Source organism: Diadema antillarum, unplaced genomic scaffold (assembly GCF_040938485.1).
Source record: "Diadema antillarum isolate AM-2024a unplaced genomic scaffold, OU_Dant_1.0 scf00000204, whole genome shotgun sequence".
NCBI classification, from domain to species: domain Eukaryota; kingdom Metazoa; phylum Echinodermata; class Echinoidea; order Diadematoida; family Diadematidae; genus Diadema; species Diadema antillarum.
Genome location: NW_027271093.1, coordinates 1004819 through 1025715, shown reverse-complemented (window position 1 = coordinate 1025715; position 20897 = coordinate 1004819). Strand labels below are relative to the sequence as shown.

Below are 20897 nucleotides of genomic sequence, written 5' to 3'. Positions count from 1 at the left end.
ACTCACGTACACACTTTCTTCGCTAGAACAAAATATCTATCCCTCCCCAACACTGCTCAGAACAATAAATGAAACACAATAAAGTCGCAACGACAAGAGAACATAATTTTTGTACCAATATCAACAATACACCCAGGCTTAGTTTATCTATTTCTTATAATTTCTTTTGCTGATAATGTGCATTTTTGCTTGTTTGCTTGTGTATTTGTTCGTGTTTTGTGTTTGTTCGTTTGTTTTACAGAAACAGCATTCAGCCATTAACATGCAACGTTTCTATTGGTATAGGCGCACGGCGGAATCTTCGCGCAGTTTCAGCGGCGGTGACTGGCATCACGCCGGCTGAACTGGGCTGACTGTATTCAGTGCAAGACTGATGCTGAATTAAACAAGAGAACCGGGGATTTCGCACTCAACTTCGGGGATAAAGACAAAAACAAAAAACAAAAAACAAAACAAAACACAACACACACACACACACACACACACACACACACACACACACACACACATACTGTCCCTCGGATAGTTCAGAAAGTGGAGGTATTGTGTGTGACAGAGTCACAACCCATGCACGTAAAGGATCGCGCTTTATTCATTCAAACAAATTAACCTGAGTATCACAAATTCACCTTCCACACATTCTTGTATGTCATCATTACCCAAGAAGAAAATTGAGATTTGTGGGGACTCCTGGGGGGCATTTCATGAAGCATTTTGGTCGGATATTTTTCTGACAAACTGTTTCAAGCTACTGAAATCCTTGAATCTGATTGGCTGAGAGCAAGTTTGTTTCGACAACTTTGTCGGACAAAATGCTTCATGAAATGCCCCCCAGGAGGGAATGGGATGTCCATTGTTCATTTCTATCACGCTGGTTATAACACCTCACAAGTCTATAGAAAATTTGGCCGTGCGTTTTCAAAAAGAAGATCAAAATATGAAAACTGGCCCCCAGTTTGGTCCTGGCTCGATAGAAGGGGGTCATCCCTGGATCTGCAATAAACAAACTTGAAAACATACATTTACCACATTGCATTTAGCCAGAGTGTGTCTGGTTTTATGGAAGTCGACTTTTTAAAAGATTCCCACACTTAGGGGGTTCTTGGCCTCCGGTGCCATCAAGTGGGGCATTGTGTTCATTCGTATAAAATATCTTTTCTGTCGTCATAAGTTAAAATTCTTGCCTAGTTTGGTAAAAAATTGACCATGCATTTGCAAGAAGAAGGATGAAAATACAAACATTGGGCTCCAGGGGGGGGGGGGGGGTGGTTCCCTGGAGGTTGGGAGCGGCTGGGAATGGTACCCATCTGAACGGGCTGCTTTCTGCAAGTTTGCTGAAAATCCATCTTCGGGTTTTCAAGAAAAAACTGAAAATGTGAAAATTACACGCCCTACAAATTTGCCCTTGGGGCCACCCCAGATTCACCGAAAATAAACTTGAAACTCGATAGTAACCAACCTGCCAATGTATACATAATTCTACTCAAAGCACCAACTAGGCTCTGTCACTCCATGTTCTATAATAAAATAACATCTTTATAGATTCGTTCATCTGGGGATTTTGGGACCCCTGGGGGACGGAGGAGGTGATGAATGTTGTGCCCATTTGAATAAATTAAGATAAGAAGTGTTGAATTCATTCTTATTGAAAACATAGAAACTTAAAAGGAAAAAAAATCATAGCTTTCTTGATTCGGGTCGAAAACATCTACCACTCCGTTCGCTTGATATTCCCCCACCGCTTTTCATTTGATCCAATCCACAAGGATTAAGAATTTAACACTGCCGACAGTCATCCACTGCCGACAGTCATCCACATAATTAACTTTACCTTATGTCATGATATAATTGAAATAATCGTGCTACGTCACTGTTAACTTGACATCCCAAAAGAGCCCGCTATTGTGACGTGGTCTGATTGTAGTGACAGTCGCGTGATAGAATATTGTCCATGTTCTTCTTCTCATTCTTCTCCAGAGGCGTAGTAGCCTACAAGGGTTACAGTCCGTTTTCTGAAGGTTCGTTATTAGCAAATCTTTCGTTATTCCGAAGATTCGTCAATCCGAAATTGAAATAGGGTGTTCATTATTCCGAAGGTTCGTTATTCCGGCTTAACAAACCTTCGGAAAAAACGAGATTTATTTCATTTTCAGATTAACGAACCTTCGGAATAACGAGCCTTCGGAATAACGCCGCAAAATAATGTTCGGATTAATAACGAACCCTATTTCATTTTCGGATTAACAAACATCTAGGTAAACTCTATACGGAGTATATGTGTTTTGCACTAATGAATCTTCGAAATAACAAACCTTAGTTTTCAGATAAACGATCCTTCTGAATAACGAAAATCATCATCACCATCATCATCACGTAGTTGCTTCAGATGAATATACTGTATAACGATAGTCAATTTAGATCATAAACAATCACGTTTTTTTGTTTTTAGTTTTTGGTTTGTTTTCGGCCTCGATTTTCAACTATTCCATTGTCAAAGGTTTTTTCCGCTTCAGCATGAAAGCATACCGACGGAATTCCAGTTTCGCCCGAGCGAATCTCTCCATTCCATGTGTATAGTCACCTGGAAAATGCCTTTGTTTGCAACGTGGAGTGGCGAGTTCCCTGTCAAAACACATTGCATTCAGCACGTCTGTTAGGCGTCCTCCTCATTGTCATGATTCTATCATGCAGTGCGGCTAATAACTTGCTTTTGCCAAACTGGGAAACACCATGGACCTAACAGAAAACACAAACCATATTATACACACAATGTGTTTATTTATTGTCTTGAGATTATACGAATCCTGTGCAAATATGGGGCTGCTGTATATATCATAGACAGTAGCCCCATATTTGCACAGCATTCGTATGATCTCAAGATAATAAGCAAATACATTGTGTGTACAAGTATGAATATAATATGCATGTATTAAACAGGGCTTGACACCAACTGTTTTTTTTTTTGGTGGTGGTTGTTGTTGTTCTCTAGTGGCCGTTCTATTAATCATGTCTACCGGACTATCGCTTATATCGAAACCTCCATGTAATACATGATCATCACAATATTATATACTTATGAAAATCATATTAGATTTCGTAATACTGTGCAAATGTGTATTTTGATCTAGTAGATAATGCTTAACGTTGTCTTGCTCTTTTCTCTTCATACTATTCAGAGGGTGCCGAGGGAAGACTTTCCTCATTATACTGACCTCCTTCCTGTTAAATCATAAGCCAGTTCTGGGTTCCACTTTGAGCACGATGAGAGAAAAAGGTAATTTGTACCAACAGCGCAGGTTGGTTTTTAAAGTCATCCAGATAACTATCTGTGATGTAATGATCATTCAAGTTATCCTTATACATGTTGCTTGTTAACACAAGCACCTGACAGTGAAAGGGGCATTAGGTAATATCAAAACAAAGAGATTGTTTATACATTAAAAAAGACGTAATGATAAAATGGATGTTTTCAGAAGAATACTAAACTAACGGACCATTCTTGTCACCTATTAGTCTTCGTCTGAACATTCCTAAATTGTTATGTCAGGTAGGGTTATACAGTAAGTAGCTTTAAAAACAAGTAAAGTTTATATGATGAAAATGTATCCAGAAACGACGAAAAATCGACGAAAAATTCAAAATGGTGATATGATGTAAACAGATATTATCACAGACAGGTCCACCTATGTGCAAGCGTTCAGCCAATACGAAAATCTTCCAGTAGAAACGTGAATAGACGGTTATAGGGAGCTAAACTCAAGAGCAACAAACACATACGTCTTCACCCACCGGGGCCGTCTTGGGATCTTACTAATAAGATGCTTGTTTAAAGTGTCTAACTAAGTGAGAAAAAATAAGAAAGGTTATTATTTTGTGCCCATGTGCACATGAGCTAACTCCGAACTGGCAAATTGTTTGCAAGAAGGTTCCTAACACTGTCTTGTCTCCATTTGAAGCACCGCGGTGCTCGGATGCTGCCGCTCGAAAATATTTGAAGCATGTCTCAAACTGGATCAGCCACGCAGGTAGGACGGCAATTGACTCGTGTCTCATAGCATAATCACCAGTCACTTTCTAAGGAAGATATGTCTTTGTGATGATAATTGCTTTCCGGGATCCCTACTTATAAAAGGTATATGTAATATAATGGTACAGACACGGGGTGCGCGAATAGAAACTGCGGAAAAAACGATGAAATAAAAATTAACATTATACTCGACTGGGCATGCCCGGATACTCCTAATCTGATATATCTATCAGAGAATTATACTTCAAGATCATTCCATATCAGTTTTATTTATCCGAATTATGTGGAAAAGCAATAAAACCGGCTTTCCAGGAGGATACAGTTTAAACACTTTCACATGGTACAGCTCTGATTTACACTTTTGCCAAAATGTCTGGACGGTATTGACTTTTTGTTTTATATGCTTTATCATTAAATGAGATTTCATTTCATTTTGATGAATAAACAAGCAAAATTTAGCCAACATTGTGTTAACGTTCAAAATGAATCTTCGGATGATTGCCCAGCAAGACGGCGGCATCGAACATCAATCATCAGAGGCACAAATGCACCTTGGGAATTCTTTTGTACATCAACAGAAAACTGACAACTGTTTGAATAATTACAGCCATTTGGAACTCCAATTCTTAAACCTCCTTGCTCACATTGGTGGCGGGCCCATGCGTGCACTTGTTTATTATTCTACAATCTTCCTTATATGCATTCATGATATTCTTGAAATACTTTTGGTACATTGCATTTACGTGTTTGGGCTGAGGGTATAGGAAAAACCTGTCCATTTATCCCCTATCTTCTTCTTGTTTACCGTACATTGCGCAAATTTGCCCCTGTCTACCTTCAAAATACTCTTCATCTTCACCAACCACCACGTAATCTACGCAGGCCCGTAGCCAGGGGGGGTGCGTCGGGTGCGTACGCACCCCCCCAAATTCTGAAAGGTCCACTTTTTCATAATAACGGTTTTTAGCAATTCTCAAGATAACAATCCAAATAAATATAAAGACACATTATATGCTACGTAAATGTGGAAGAGTACGTTTAACAATGTTAAAAATAATTGTACGAAACCCTTTTGTTGTATGAACCATCGGATCGTCCCCATGCACACTGCAAACACAAATGTTATGTATCAATTCGTGCGAGCTATTATTATATTGGCACTGCATGCCATGGCCCTTGGCGCGTGTGACCGGTGTTTTTTTTTCCACTGGCCGCCCGAGTACGTGCGATTCGTGGATGACATTGAGGTTGACACTTGCAATTTTTCACAGGAACAGAGGTAAGTGGATGAAAATCTAATAGCCTCAAGTTTACATATATGATAAAAATTAAAGAAATTTCCTCGAAATTACTATAATCGAAAACCTGAGACATTTTATATCTACGTCTCACAAAGATATAGTACATGTGTATATAAGTACATGTTGGCATGATAATGCCTGGGGATAGATTATTATGTCAACTATTTTCCATTATGAATGCATGCTCCAATCAAATTGTGAAAAGGTGGTCATGAATTAGCATTTCTTACGAACGATCAGGAGAGACAAAACAAAATGAAAGGCCTGTCTTACTCCAGTTCTCTATTAGTTATACATTTTCTCATGTTGTGACAGTTCGATTGGTTCTCATTTTGAAGTGAGCCAAAACCTAAGAACATTCTCACTTATAATTTCCAAAGAGTATTATGCAGGCACGCAAACTCAATTTAGTTGTATTTCATTTAAATGTAATGGGTAAGAGGGTATGAGAGAGAATGCTGAGCTATGAAGTAAAATGGTAAAGTAAAAAGTTTGTCAGATAGTATTACAAAAGCCTGAATATTGCAAGAGCTCCGGAGTAAAAACAGTCAGGGAAAAACCCTATATATGATAACATTGTGAGAGCGTTAGACTGCATTGTGACGCGTCGTTATTTAATTTACATTCTTTATTCATATTTTTCATAAAAAACAAAGGCAATGAGCCGGATTGGGTTAAAATTCTCACTTACAGCTTTGTAGAAGTCTGAGTCAACAGTATCACACAGTACTTCAAGACGTATAGTACAAACGATTTCTTGAGCCTGCACCGTTTCAGGCTCTGTTCTGGGTACGGCGGTAGAAACTCATTCTTTTTTGTTGTTTATTTTATCATTATTTACTAATCTCTTTTCTAACTTACAGGTAGCGGATTTCTTTTCAGGCCAAATTCGGAAATGTACTGTTGATTATTACTTAAACATTTTCTCATGTTGTGACAGTTCTATTGGTTCTCATTTTAAAGTGAGCCAAAACCTAAGAACATTCTCACTTATAATTTCCAAAGAGTATTATGCAGGCACGCAAACTCATTTTAGTTGTATTTCATTTAAATGTAATGGGTAAGAGGGTATGAGAGAGAATGAAAAGTGCTGAGCTATGAAGTAAAATGGTAAAGTAAAAAGTTTGTCAGATAGTATTACAAAAGAAACTCATTCTTTTATGTTTGTTTATTTTATCATTATTTACTTTTCTCTCTTCTAACTTAAAGGTAGTGGATCTCTTTGCAGCCCAAATTCGAAAATGCCTAGAGACAGCTAGTAACCAAATATGCTACTATAATTTAATAAATAAGAAATAACCATTCCAGTATGTATCTTAGTGTGCACAGTAAGACAGATCAAATCAAATAGGAAAACATCTGAGCACTAAGCCCGAGGTCTGAATTTGCACTCAACTTCTTCCAATGGCTAACGGATGTTTAATTTTTGAATTTCACTGACCTCCAAATTTCACAAAGAAAACCTTCTTAGCATGATGGTTAATATGACATTTGACTGATATTGGAGATGTTTGCGAATCGGATCTGCTACCTTTAATATTATTAAATCTAATATGATTATTTGAAAGTTCGGAAATGCTGGAAATATCCTACCACAAGGAGGCAAAATATAAATGGTTCACATTTACAATTTATTTTGTTTTAAAAATTTTCTTATTTATTTTCGTTTTTGACAAACTCGCATACCAACGGCTGATATACTGTATAGTAAAGTGAATGTTTCATCTTCCAAACAGCATCCAATGGGATGGAAAACTCCAACTGAAAGGTGGACACCGTGACCATACTCGCTAAAGAAAACGCGTAATAGGGGTCGTTTTTTCTCACGGATTAGATGGAAAGTGTGATGTACGAGCGTATATAATCAAAGGGTATCAAAAAGGCCGAAATTTGGGAAAATGGTATATTGTTCAATCATGATGAAGTACTTCTTTAGGGTGCAGGAAACATTTAAGGAATACTTGTTTTTAAGGCCCGAAAAAATCATATGATCATTACTCGTTTAGGGGCCATTTTGAAAGTCCATGTATGAGCATGGTGTCCACCTTTTAATTGTCGCTACCCCTCCCGGGACAGTATCAAAGGACCGTTTTGTTAATTAACGCAATCCCCCCTTCCTTTAAAAATCCTGGCTTCAGGCCTGCTAACGCGGGTATACAATAGAAAAAATAAAAGTTAAAACAACACCAGGAAAATCACTATTCTCAATTTTGCGGCGCGCTACGCGCGCAGAGTCTCGAACAGAATTAAACTTTGCAACTTCCTGGCAAAATGAGTTTTTACTATTTCCTAGATGAAATACCGCAACGCGATTGCATGCAACAGACAAAAATACAAATTTCCTCGAGACTTTAAAACGTCATCAAAACAGTCAAAATTCACAATTTGCGGCGCGCTTCGCGCCCAAATTCTTATACAACTTTTGTAGTTCGGTCGTCCAAAGAATATATATATATATATATATATATATATATATATAAGTGTGTGTGTGTGTGTGTGTGTGTGTGTGTGATCATTGGTATTGGTACCGAAGGTCCGTTTTTTTAGTGACCGCACCCCCCCTTGAAAAATCCTGGCTACGGGCCTGTCTACGTTCATCAAACTCGCTAAAATTACAGGTACCTCGAATCAAGCATAATTGGGGGGATCGGGCTTTTTCATATATGGGCCCAAAACTATGGAATGGCCTACCAAAATTTCTTAGAGAAGCATCTTCCATTGATAGTTTCAAAAAGAATCTCAAGACGTATATTTTTAATTTGAATTGACAATATTGTATGCCTGTATGTAATGTATGTGTACGTATATATTGTTTGTTGGTTTATTGTCTTATTTTCTGTGATACTGTTGTAACGTGACACAATATGTACTCTGTTCTATAGCGCCTTGAGTATCTTTTTTAGGTAGAAATGTGCGCTCTACAAGAGTCTCACTATTATTATTATTATTATTATCGATAGCCAGACGTTCACAGGGCGACACTTCGCGCTATGAAACCCACTGGATAGAGTAATAGGAACAGGATAACGTGCAAATACAGAGATCACATCCAGCAGCAACTCTCGTTTAATAATGTCGTCCGTGTCGCTGCTTCGCATGCACACGATGTAATTCCAAGCAAATAATAATAATGATAATAATAATAATAATAATAATAATAATAATAATAATGATAGCAATAAATTATTGTTATCATCATCAGTATTATCATTGTTATGTTATTATTATTATTATTATTATTATTATTATCATTATTATTACATAAGATATTAGTAAATAAATACAAAATGAAAAAAGAAATAAAACAATAAAACAACACGTTCCGCTCCCGTTAGAAAAAAAAAATGTGATGATTGGTTCAAAGGCAAGCTGACATCACAAGGTTCTTGGACTGAACCAATGCACTCTTTACAAAGGAGGATGTAACGCATGTTATATCGAAGCAAATTATGAGAATTGAGGATTTGACATACATCATGATCACCTGCAAATATTGACATGTTCGATAAAAGAAGGTAAGAGAAAAAGAAACCCGATACGATTCTTACCGACATGACCGAAGTTTGATATGATGAAAAGCAGTCCCATATTGAGGTAGATTAGAAAGGCGATGAAAATGATGACAGACACGGGCAGCTTGTCTTGCAGTCTTGGCCGGAACGACATTTTTTTTTTTTGGTGCTTCTGAGACCACGAGAGCGATGGGGGAGTGATAGACACGACAGGGTCCAGGGAGGTACAGACCCGCTCAGATAGGACCTACCAGACCAGCTAGGAAAAAGGCGCCTCCAGACCCTTTTCCAATATTAACGTAGTTCAAAATAACCGGAACATTTTCTCCTCACGTCCTCCTGTCTGTGTTTTCTTGTATACATGCAGGAATAATAGGCCTATCGGTCACTGGCAAAGACGATCCCAAGTATCAAGCAGACTGCGATATATATGGCTTCACATTGAGAATAATCCCCATGCGTGAAAGTAAAACACTTTGCCCTCTCGCATTACGCCCAAGTGAAGCCTTGCTTTGCTACACACAATGGATGTTTAATGCGGATAAAGCTGCTATCTCCAGCTCTTGACTCATTCGCGTTGCATGTACCGTCTGGCGACATCAACAGAGGAAGGCAAAGCAGGACACATACCAGGAGCCCGGCGCGCTCCCTATAACACATTGTTCCCTAACTTCGATAATTCCCACACATGGGCTGGCATTAAACGTGTCGCTGTGTATTCCGCGTGAGTGAGTATCTCAAGACTCAAACGGTCTTTATTGAACTATTCTGGTGCGCTCTCCTCTCTCGCTCTTTCTCCTTTCTTTATTTGAAGACGATCGATACACCTCTCCAGCACTTTGGCTGCGGAGAACGGAAGGGATCAGGCAAACGATGTTTGTGGTGTAAATGAGCAAAATGTTTCTGTCATTTTCACCATTATGAGTCGCGTGTAATTAGATTTCTTCTTAGCTTAATTGGCATTCAAATGAAACATGCTGTAAATCGATCCTGTTTCAAAATATCAATAACCCAGATTTTTTATGAGAGTTGTCAAGTTCTTTTGCCACGGTTGGTGGAGACTAGCGCTGTCAAAACATATGAACCTGCTATCAAATCGCCTCTGAAGGTCCACCAACAGAAGTGACATAAGAGATTGATCTCTCTGGCGATGGAGCGATATGCAGCGGAACTAAAGTTGGGACAAAATGATGGTTTCAGACTATACAAAGTAAACAATTAAGTGTCTCCTGAGAAGCTGCTTACAATCCTTGTCAACGCTTATAATAAAGTTGCCATACAGTATTATGGATATAGCCCTTTCTTGTTAAAATATCTTTGGTCTTATTTCTTTTATTTAATCATTGCTTGTTAACCCCCCCCCCCCCCGACAAGTTTCTGTTTTTATTTAGTTTTTTTTTTCAGATAAAGGGATAATCTCTTTTTTTTTTGGGGGGGGGGGGTACGCAAGGGTGAGGTTATGAAGAATCAATAGTTCCGATTAGAGTTTCAATAGTCCTCATTCAATGGATCTTTGTGCCCTCTAGAATAGAACAGATATACTGAAAAGACCCACTTCTATAAGCGTTTGGGAATGTAACCAACAACAAAAAGCTCTTCTTCGGTCTTGATTATATTAAAATCGGGGTCATCTTTTTATTACTGATTAATGCATCACGTCTGTATCTACATATCTATACATAGGCCTATTATGCAAACACACACAATTTGTCATAATCATTACATGTAGGTATAAGCGTGCATTTTGCATGCATAAACATAACTGTGTTATATTTTCATCTTTTTCTTCAAAACTTTTACTTTTTATGTTTGATTGCCTATATGGAGTATATACGCATTTTCAATTGCGTTTCAATCGTTCGTATATCTATACCCTGACCTTGTCTAAAGATCACTGATGTTTGGCTATTGTCAAAGGTAAGTTGAGACAGCCAGCCATAATACACACTACTTGCCGAGCCTCACGTTGTCATCACCGCCATCTTAATTTTGCGAGTTACGTGAGAGAATTTCACATGCAGACAACATTCAGACACCAAAGGGTAATGCCGTATACTATGAGTACAGTCCGCTATTTTCAATTCAATTCAATTCATTAATTTCATAAAAGGGAAAAAAAAAGCCAGATATTACGTACCATCATCAAATGTCTAGGAAATCACTAAAAAAGCCCGTGGCTTGAAGAATGTGATTCCTTTTACAGAAATAGGCCTACATAGTTACCCCTTTTACGCTTGAACCAAGAACATTATTCTTTGACGTTAGGGAAACAATTATTCATTTGTCTCGCGAAGAAGATCGTAGAAAGGTGTACGACGTTTCGCTCGCTACTGCTGAGCTTCGTCAGGTACAATAAGACACGTTGGTGCGTGCACGCAAGTTATAGCGTGTATGCGGACGTGGTAGTGGGCCCGCGGCCGCCGGAGCCGGGTCGGGCAGTGCGCCACACTGTGTCCGCTGTATGCTGCGTTCATGCGGACCTAGTATCCGCTTTCTACGGGAAAGGATCCTCCTCACGCGCCTCACAAGGGATTCTACTGAGAAAGAGGTAAGTATCACCGCTTCCGATATACACGTCTTGCTTTCCGCCGCCGACAGCAATGAGATACTACGACTGCATGATGCCATATTCCGCGACGTGTTTCAGAAGTCAAAGGAAAGGCAGCAGGCCAAGTTTCTCGACCTATTGGTCCCTAGCACTCAAACTAGACATGAACGGGCAGTTGATACTGAGAAATGGGTGGTCAACTTATCTTCTCGTACTCTGTCACCGACTGAGAATTCTCTTCTAAAGAAAGGCATGAGCTTTGCGATTGCCCCCAAGCGGATACCCGCAGTGGAAATTGTTTCCAGAGTGGAATCCACCATTCGGACCTTGGATGCAGAATCCAAAGAGTCTATCAGAAAGGACATCAGCACCGTCCTACAACAAGCCAAACCTCCAAAACCCAACATCACCGGGGAGATGCACAGAGCCCTGGAAACACTCAAGAAAGACCGAGATATCATAGTGCTGCCTGCCGACAAAGGCCGAGCCGCTGTGATACTGAACACCAGCGACTACAAAGGGAAAATGACGGACCTCCTCTCCACGGATTCTTACCGGGAGATCAAGAGGGACCCCACCGACTCCCTCTCCCGTAAACTTACAGCCGCATTGATGGGGCTACGTAAGAAAGGGAGCCTAGACGACAACACCTATCACAGGTTGCGTCCCAAACGCAAACAACCACCAAGAATCTACGGCCTCCCCAAGATCCACAAGCAGTCTGTCCCACTGCGCCCTATTGTGTCGTGCATAGGATCGTTTGCTTATGATCTGTCGAAGTTTCTAGCTCAAATTCTTTCCCCGCTCACGGGACGAACTTGCCACTCCGTTCGCAATTCCACCGACTTCGCCGAATTCGTCAGCACTCAGACTATAAGCTCCAACGAGTTGATGCTTTCCTTTGACGTGACGTCACTGTTCACAAACGTCCCGATTGATGGTGCATGCAGTGTTGCACACTCACGGCTCTTGGCGGACAAAGATTTGTCAACCAGAACCACCCTCAGTCCGGATGAGGTCACGGACCTCCTCAGCTTAATTTGTTCTGAGATCCACCTACTTTCTCTACAACGACACATACTACGAACAATTAGAGGGCGCCGCCATGGGCAGCCCTGTGTCTGCTGTAGTTGCCAACATGTATATGGAGGCCTTCGAAGAACAAGCCTTGGAAGAGTGTCCCCCCCGGAACCGCACCCAGGATTTGGAAGCGGTACGTCGATGATACCTTCATCGTTGCCGACAGGAGGCACGCTGACAAGCTACTCGAATTCATGAATACGAGAGAACCTACTATCAAGTTCACCTCAGAGCAAGAAACACAAGGAAGCATCGCCTTCCTGGACACCCTAGTCCACAGGGACATAGGGGGGAAACTGAGCACAACCATATACAGAAAGCCCACACACACAGACCAATATCTGGCCTTCAACTCACACCACCCTACCTCCGCCAAACGAGGAGTGATCAGATGCCTCTACGATCGAGCAAACAAGATCATAACCAAGCCCTCTGGCACAGCAAGCGAGAAACGTCATTTGCGATCAGCATTGTCGGCCAATGGCTATCCCAGGTGTTTCATCAACAAGGCACGAACAGCAAGAGTTCAACCTGAACAGGACAAGGAGGAGTACAAGTCCACGGTTGTCCTCCCCTATGTGGAGTCAATTGCTCCTGTTCTGAGACGCCGGCTGGCGAAACACAATATCCGAGTCGTCTACAAAGCCGACGCCACTATCAGAAATCACCTGGTTCGAGCCAAAGACCCGGTACCTCCCCTCAGGAAAGACGGAGTGATCTACCGTATACCCTGCAGAGACTGTGGGATGAGCTACATCGGAGAAACCGGCAGACCGGTAGGGGAAAGGTTATCCGAACACCGCCGAGACGTCACCAACTGCAAAACAGAGGCATCTGCAGTAGCAGAGCATGCATGGAATGCCCAACACCAACCAGACTGGAAAGGCGTGAAGTGCATGGACACAGCACGACACTGGTACACTCGTAGAGTGAAGGAAGCCATCCATATACGACTCAGTGAGGACAACCTCAACAGGGACGTCGGCATAGAGTTACCCGAGTCATGGATGCGTTGCATTCGCATGCACCGTCTATGCACAAACCAAAGTCACCGAATCGTGACGGCAGTCAACGGACGCAGGAGGACTCACTACCCGGCCCGCCCCGGGGGGCGACGTGCTGCCAACTAGGTCCGCATAGACGCTGTAAACAGCGGCCACAGGATGGCGCACTGCCCGCCCCGCTGGGGGAGGAAACGTACTGCCAACTAGGTCCGCATGAACGCAGCATACAGCGGACACAGTGTGGCGCACTGCCCGACCCGGCTCCGGCGGCCGCGGGCCCACTACCACGTCCGCATACACGCTATAACTTGCGTGCACGCACCAACCAACCAATGAATCAAAAGTACATCTGAATATGTTTGCAGATGAAACCTCATCCAGCGGCGAAGAGGCCTACCATCAGGCCGCTATGGATGTGCGTAGTTCAATATCACCTAGACCTAGCAAGCATATTGAAATAGGAAAGGGAACAGAAGACAGCGAAGATGAAGACAATGGCTGGAGAGTAGAAAGGAGGAAGAGAAAAGTTAGACCTAGATCTAAATCCACAGTTGAGACTCAGGAGGAAAAAAGAATTAGAAAAGAAAGTGTGTGTAATGAGACAGATAGATCTACTTCTAAAATAGCAACTACAGAAACGGGACAAAATCAAAGATCAAATATGGCGGTAACCATAGTGGGATTAGGTGAGCAAAATGTTTGTCAGATCAGCCCCGTCAAACTAGTACAGCACCTACATAAACAAATCGGGGAAGTTGAAAAAATGTACAAAGTGAAAGAAAAGCGGGTACTGAAAATCGTATGTAAAGACGAAAAACAGATGAAGAAAGCCTTAGAAATGAGTGAGTTGGCAGGGGTATCTGTGAAAGTTGAAAGAATACAATCAAAAGTGGTGGGTAGCAAAGGAGTCATCCATAGAGTTGATGAGCAGATTACTGAAGAAGAGCTGCAAGAATTGTTGAAGGACCAAGGAGTCATGCAAGTAAAGCGTTTCAAAAAAAAAGGGTCGAAGGAGTACTAGGCCCCACACCTTCTGTGCTACTGTTTTTTGACACGCAACAAATGCCCGCATCTATCACCTGTTTGTATCAAACATACAGAGTGCATGAATACGTAGCTCCCCTCACACGATGTTTCCAATGCCAACAATTCGGACACGTAAAAAGCCAGTGTAGGGGGAAAATAAGATGTGTGAGATGTGGTGATAACCACCACTTTGAGGAATGTCAAACAAAGGACAACCCAAAGTGCTTTAGATGTAAAGAAAACCATTCAGCGGCTTACCAGGGCTGCATCTACTACAAAGAAGCTAAAGAGATACAGACGCTCAAACTTGAGAACAAGGTGTCGTACGCACAAGCTGCAAAACAATATAAGTCGCAGCAGTCTACTGAAATGAATCGACAGAGTGTGTCGAATACCCAACCCTCACAACAAGTAGAGACGACACAACAGGCCAGTGAAAAAAGCGACAGAATTTACCCCAAGAGAATGAAAAAAATAGGACCCCCCAAAGCACACAATCAAATACAGTTGAAAGTCCGCCTCTGAAACAGAGAATAATTATGGTACATCAAGGAACCCAAACGGAAAAAAGAGAACCTGCTGAGGAAAAAAAAGAGCAAACAGGGGAACCAGAACAACCAGCCACGTCATCTTTCAATGTCAATGTTGATTTTTTGTCATGTGTCACTTTCATCATCAATAATCTGGAGAAAGAAACAACTCATTCGAACAGAATTAGACTTGTGGTTGAAGCAGCCAAACGATGCTTAGATATACAAGATGTGTCACCCGAACTCATCCATGAACGTCTTCAATGAGTCAAAATACTCAAAGCGAACAGGATACTTCCCGTCGCACATATCATGTATTTAATATCCTTCAATGGAATGCCCAGAGCATGAATGCTCATGGAACAGAATTTTACAAAAAAGTTGATAGAAGGTAAAGAACGGACAAATTTACCAGATATTATATGTATACAAGAGAGTTGGTTTACAGATTATAATGTTTTCAATATACCTGATTACAACTCTGTTATTAAGAACAGAGGTTCAGGAGGTAGAGGCGGTTTGGTGATTTATATTCATAAATCTATCATTTTTCAAGAGATACAAACCCCATCTTCTGAAGAGTATCAACGAATAGATGTATTTTCTTTTAATAGACCAGTATCAATTATAAATTATTATAATCCATGTAAAAAATTAGATATATGTAAATTGGAAGATATGATTCAAAATTGTTTTACCGATTTCATATTGTTCGGTGATTTCAATGCCCACAGCGTAGTGTGGGGTGGAAGAAAAGAGGACAGTAATGGAAAAGTGGTGGTTAAATTTTTTAGAAAAGTATAATTTGGTTTTATTAAATGATGGATCAGCAACTAGACTGGACCCGCATACGGGTCTTTGGTCATGTTTAGATCTGACCATTGCTTCGCAAAAGTTTGCGCATGAATGAAATTGGAAAGTATTGGAAAGTAATTTTGGTAGTGATCATTTGGTTTTAAAATGCTCATTGATTCGAAAATATTTTAATGTAAAAGGAACAGGAATTAACGAAAAGGTATGGTCATTTAAAAATGTTGATTGGAATTTATATAAGAAAAGAATTGCTGATAAATATTTGCATTTGGATATATTACAAGTGATAGAAGATATGAATATTCAAGAAAAATATACTTTGATTGTAAGTTTGATTAATGAGGTAGCAGAAGAAAATATTAAAAAGGTATATATAGGTGGAAGAAAAGGAAAGGATCCAGCGCCATGGTGGACAGAGAAATGTGAACAGGTGATCAGAGAGAGAAATCGGTATAGAAATAGAGTAGGAAGGCATTATAAGACAGAAGATTTGGTAAAGTATAAAGAAAAGAAAGCGTATGCTCAGAAAGTTATAAGAGAAGAAAAGTATAAATACTGGCTCAAATACTGCCAGTCGTTTAATCGAATGACGGATGTGGGTAAAGTTTGGAAAAAAGTGAAAGGATTACAGAAAAGTAAGGAGAATACTTATGTTAGCAGTAATTTATTTGAGATGGATAAGATGGCACCGGTAATAGATATATTACAAAAAGCAAATCTTATTGCTAAGGCGTTTCAGTTGATCGAAACAAATGATACATGTAATTCAAAAGAAGAAGAAAAAAGGAAACATATTGAGAATGAAGTAATCAAAGTAAATTCATATGAGCAAGTTGATAGTCCTTTCAATGAGGAATTCACAATGAGAGAGTTAAAGAATGCGTTGAAAGAAATGAAAAATACAGCGGCAGGAAAAGATGGTATTAATGCTATCATGGTACAATCGCTACCTGAAATTATGTATAAATGTTTATTACAATTGTATAATGATGTATGGATTAAAGCAATTTTTCCAGTTGAATGGTATCAATGTATACAAATTCCTGTGTTGAAACCGGGAAAAGACCCCACGAATCCTACGTCATATCGCCCGATTACTTTAATCTCAGTGATGTGTAAGATCATGGAAAGAATGGTGAAAAACAGATTAGTATGGTATTTGGAGAGGAAGGATATATTAAATCCGTTTCAAACGGGTTTTAGAAAAAATAGAAGTACTATGGACCAGTTGGTGAGATTAGAATCTGATGTACAAAAAGGAATGGCGAATAAAGAATATGTGGTTGTTGTGTTCTTAGATTTAACTAAGGCTTTCGATAAGATCTGGAGAAAAGGTTTACTTCAAAAGATTGAAGCGATTGGAATTAAAGATAGAATGTTAAGGTGGAGTGCTGCATTTTTGGGAAATAGACAATGTGTAGTAAAGTTAGATGGTGTATATTCTGAAGAATATGTGCTGAAAAGGGGGACTCCCCAAGGAAGTGTTATGAGTCCAGTTTTGTTTAATGTTATGCTGAGTGATTTAAAATTGAAAGAAAATTGTGTTAAATTATCAGTATATGCTGATGATATAGCGTTATGGGGTATGAGTAGAAATTTATATTATTTGCAGAAGAAATTACAAAGAGCAATTGACGAAATTATGTCATGGTGTAGAGACTGGAAGATAGATGTTTCAGCCGATAAATCAGCTGTGATGGTATTTACTAATAAACAGAAAAATAATGTTAAATTATTTATTGAAGGATATGAAATTAAACAATATGTGGAATATAAGTTTTTAGGAATGTGGTTTGATCAGAAGTTAAACTGGAAAAAACATATTGATGTTATTAAAGACAAGGCTGTAAAGCGATTGAATTTGATGAGATGTGTTGCTGGTACACCATGGGGCAGTAACGGACAAATATTACTGACGGTATATAAAGGATTGATAAGATCAATTTTAGATTATGGATGTGAATTGTATGATGCTGCAGGTAGTAGCACAAAACGTAAACTTGATTGTATTCAATATCAGGCTTTGAGAATAGTTACTGGTGCAGTGCGTAAGACATCTCTTGAAGCTTTACAAGTAGAGTGTGGAGAGATGCCCTTAAAATTTCGCAGAAGTATATTTGTTGATAAGTATAGATTTTATTTAATGTCTTTTGAAAGGAAACGGCATTCTACAGTTGAAATATTACAGCCATGTTGGTATTACGATCGATTTCATTGGAAAACCGGTCAAGGCCCGCTTGTTATGAGGGCATGTACTTTGAATACAAAAGTTGAACAAATTTATGATTGTATATTAAAAGAACCGTACTGGTATTATGTACCTCCGAGAATATCATATTTTATTTTTGATAACATTAGGAAAAGAAGTGATACTGAGATAGAGGTAGCAAATTATGTAGAAGAAAGATTATTAATAAGATGGAAAGGGTATTTGAAAATATACACAGATGGATCAAGGCAAGACAATAACAATACTGGTGCTGCTTTTTATGTTGATCAGTATGATATAGGTAAAGTTTTTAGATTACCTTCAATATGTATTATGAGAGCAGAATTAACTGCAATTATAATGGCATTAGAATGGTTAGAGAGTTTTCGTAGTATTTCAGTTGTTATTTTAACTGATTCTCTAGCTGCGTTACAGGCGCTAGAAAATTTGTTCTCTATTACTAATGTTTTAGTTGTAGAAATTTTAGAGAAATTGAAATGTTTACAATTACAGGATATAGATGTTCATTTTGAATGGATACCCTCTCATAGAGGAGTGAAAGGTAATGAAATAGCTGATAATTTAGCAAAAAGGGGGTCTTTTAAAGAAAATATAAATGTAGATATTGCTCATACGAGACAAGAACTTACCAAATATATGGTGTCGTATTATAGAAATATTTGGCAAACAGAATGGGAAACATCAGAGAGAGGAAGAGATTTCTTCGGAATACAGTCACAGATATCTAAGGGAATACAGTTACAAGGAATGAGTAGAAAGGAAGAAGTGTTAGTACACCAAATTCGTCTGGGGAAATGTAGGTTGAATTATTATCTTTATGATATCAATTGTCACGAAAATGGATTATGTGATTCATGTCAAGTATCAGAAACAATAGAACATTATTTATTGGAATGTAAACGGTATAAAAATGAAAGAAAATTGATGCAAAAAATGTTGAAAATAAATGTAATGAATATTAGAAATATAATGAAGGTTAGTATAGAAGATAATTTTAGGGCTTTGTGTGTGTATTTGAATAATACAAAGCGTTTATAAAGATTGATTATTGTTATTGATATTGTTAGTATTTACTAGCAATACGCACACCTTGTGTGCTCGTATGTTTTGTTAAAAAATATACACACACAAAAGAGTATATGTATATGTATATGTATATAGATGCACTGCACAAACTGCACTATTAACGGTGGAGGGAAATTGATCTCACACACTGCCACTTGACAGGTGAGCCGAAACCTAAAACAGAGTGAGTGTGACGTGGATCAACCGAACTGAGCTCATAGACTCTTTCATGGACTCCTACTATAGCATGGAGAAGACGTGGCGCAGATAATCAGATTGATTGAAAGGCGCCAATAAACACCACCACCAACCAACCACGTGTCTTATTGTACCTGACGAAGCTCAGCAGTAGCGAGCGAAACGTCGTACACCTTTCTACGATCTTCTTCGCGAGACAAATGAATAATTGTTTCCCTAACGTCATAGTATTCACCGCGATGGTCAACATCTTCACAAGAACATTATTCTTTTACGTAAAGACACAATGATCACACGTCACAGGGGAAAGATCGAGAAAAAGAAGATAAAACAATTAAGACTCCTTTGGTTTCGTATAACGGGACTGGATGTTTTGAAAGCATCCGAAACCAGGAAATACACGTTGGAAACAAAATACATTGTAAATGTTTAACACTTCCATTGCTTGCATTGAGTGCGAAATAGGTGTATAAACTTAGATTGTCTGTGTCATATTAATCCTGGATTTCCATTTTAGTTCCTTGACTTGATAATGTACATGTACATTGTGAGTTAATTGACACAGACCTTGTATGCATTATCCTGTCCATCTTAGCATCTTTATCTCAACACCGGGGGCCCAGAGCATTTATTCAGCTGAAAAGGGTCACACTTTTTGATGGTCTCATCATATAAAGATGTGGCCAAGGGTCAATAAAATGAATTGCTGGCAAGTCACATCCTGTACCGTAAGCCTAGGGGCCACAAAAAGGGACCCCGAAAAATGGATTTATTCAGCCCGAGGGGGTCACGGACAAAAGTTGGTGGATATTGTTCGTCTGGGTGTACTTATCATGAAAACAGCAATGCCAGCTATTTTATCCTGTACGGGGCCCCAGACAGTAGCCCCAAAGGGCCCCACAAATATGGTGTTATTCAGCTGAAAAGGGTCACGGCTAATTTCTTTTGCAATGGAAGTAGTTCCCATCAGAGATATCCAAAACACCAGTGCCAGCTATTTTATCCTGTACGGGGCCCCAGACAGTAGCCCCAAAGGGCCCCATCCCCCATAGGCCCTCCGTACAAACACACACAAACATTGATTTTATTCAGTTGAAAAGAGCCACGGCTAATTTCTTTTGCAATGGAAGGGATACCAATCAGAGATATCCAAAACACCAAAGCCAGCTATTTTATCCTGCACGGGGCCCCAGACAGTAGCCCCAAAGTGCCCCACCCCCTATAAGTCCTACGTACAAACACACACACACACATTGACTTCATTCAGCTGATAAGAGCAATGGTTAATTTCATTTGCAATGAAAGTAGTACCCATCAGAGATATACAAAACACCAAAGCCAGCTATTTTATCCTGTACGGGGCCCCAGACAGTAGCCCCAAAGTGCCCCCACCCCTACACACATACTCACACAATAGTTTCATTCAGCTGAAAAGGGTCACGGCTAATTTCTTTTTCAATGGAAGTAGTACCCATCAGAGAAATCCAAAATACCAAAGCCAGTTATTTCATCCTGCACGGGGCCCCAGACAGTTGCCCCAAATTGCCCCTTACCCCTCCCCCC

At 39.7% G+C, this 20897-nt stretch overlaps 2 protein-coding genes across 2 annotated transcripts; both read left to right on the top strand.

Annotated features, from left to right (window-relative positions):
* The first annotated feature begins 11301 nt into the window (after positions 1-11301).
* Positions 11302-12666, top strand: LOC139723972 (uncharacterized). Its single transcript, XM_071635172.1, has one exon. It carries the CDS (start codon positions 11302-11304, stop codon positions 12664-12666), a length of 1365 nt encoding a protein of 454 aa, XP_071491273.1.
* On the top strand, positions 12663-13598 carry LOC139723971 (uncharacterized). Its single transcript, XM_071635171.1, has one exon. The coding sequence runs from the start codon at positions 12663-12665 to the stop codon at positions 13596-13598; it is 936 nt and encodes a 311-aa protein (XP_071491272.1).
* The last annotated feature ends 7299 nt before the right edge of the window (positions 13599-20897 follow it).

What these genes read in the sequence shown, in the direction of transcription:
- LOC139723971 (XM_071635171.1), top strand. Translation starts at nt 12,663, where the DNA reads ATGAATACGAGAGAACCTACTATCAAGTTCACCTCAGAGCAAGAAACA.
- LOC139723972 (XM_071635172.1), top strand. Translation starts at nt 11,302, where the DNA reads ATGCTGCGTTCATGCGGACCTAGTATCCGCTTTCTACGGGAAAGGATC.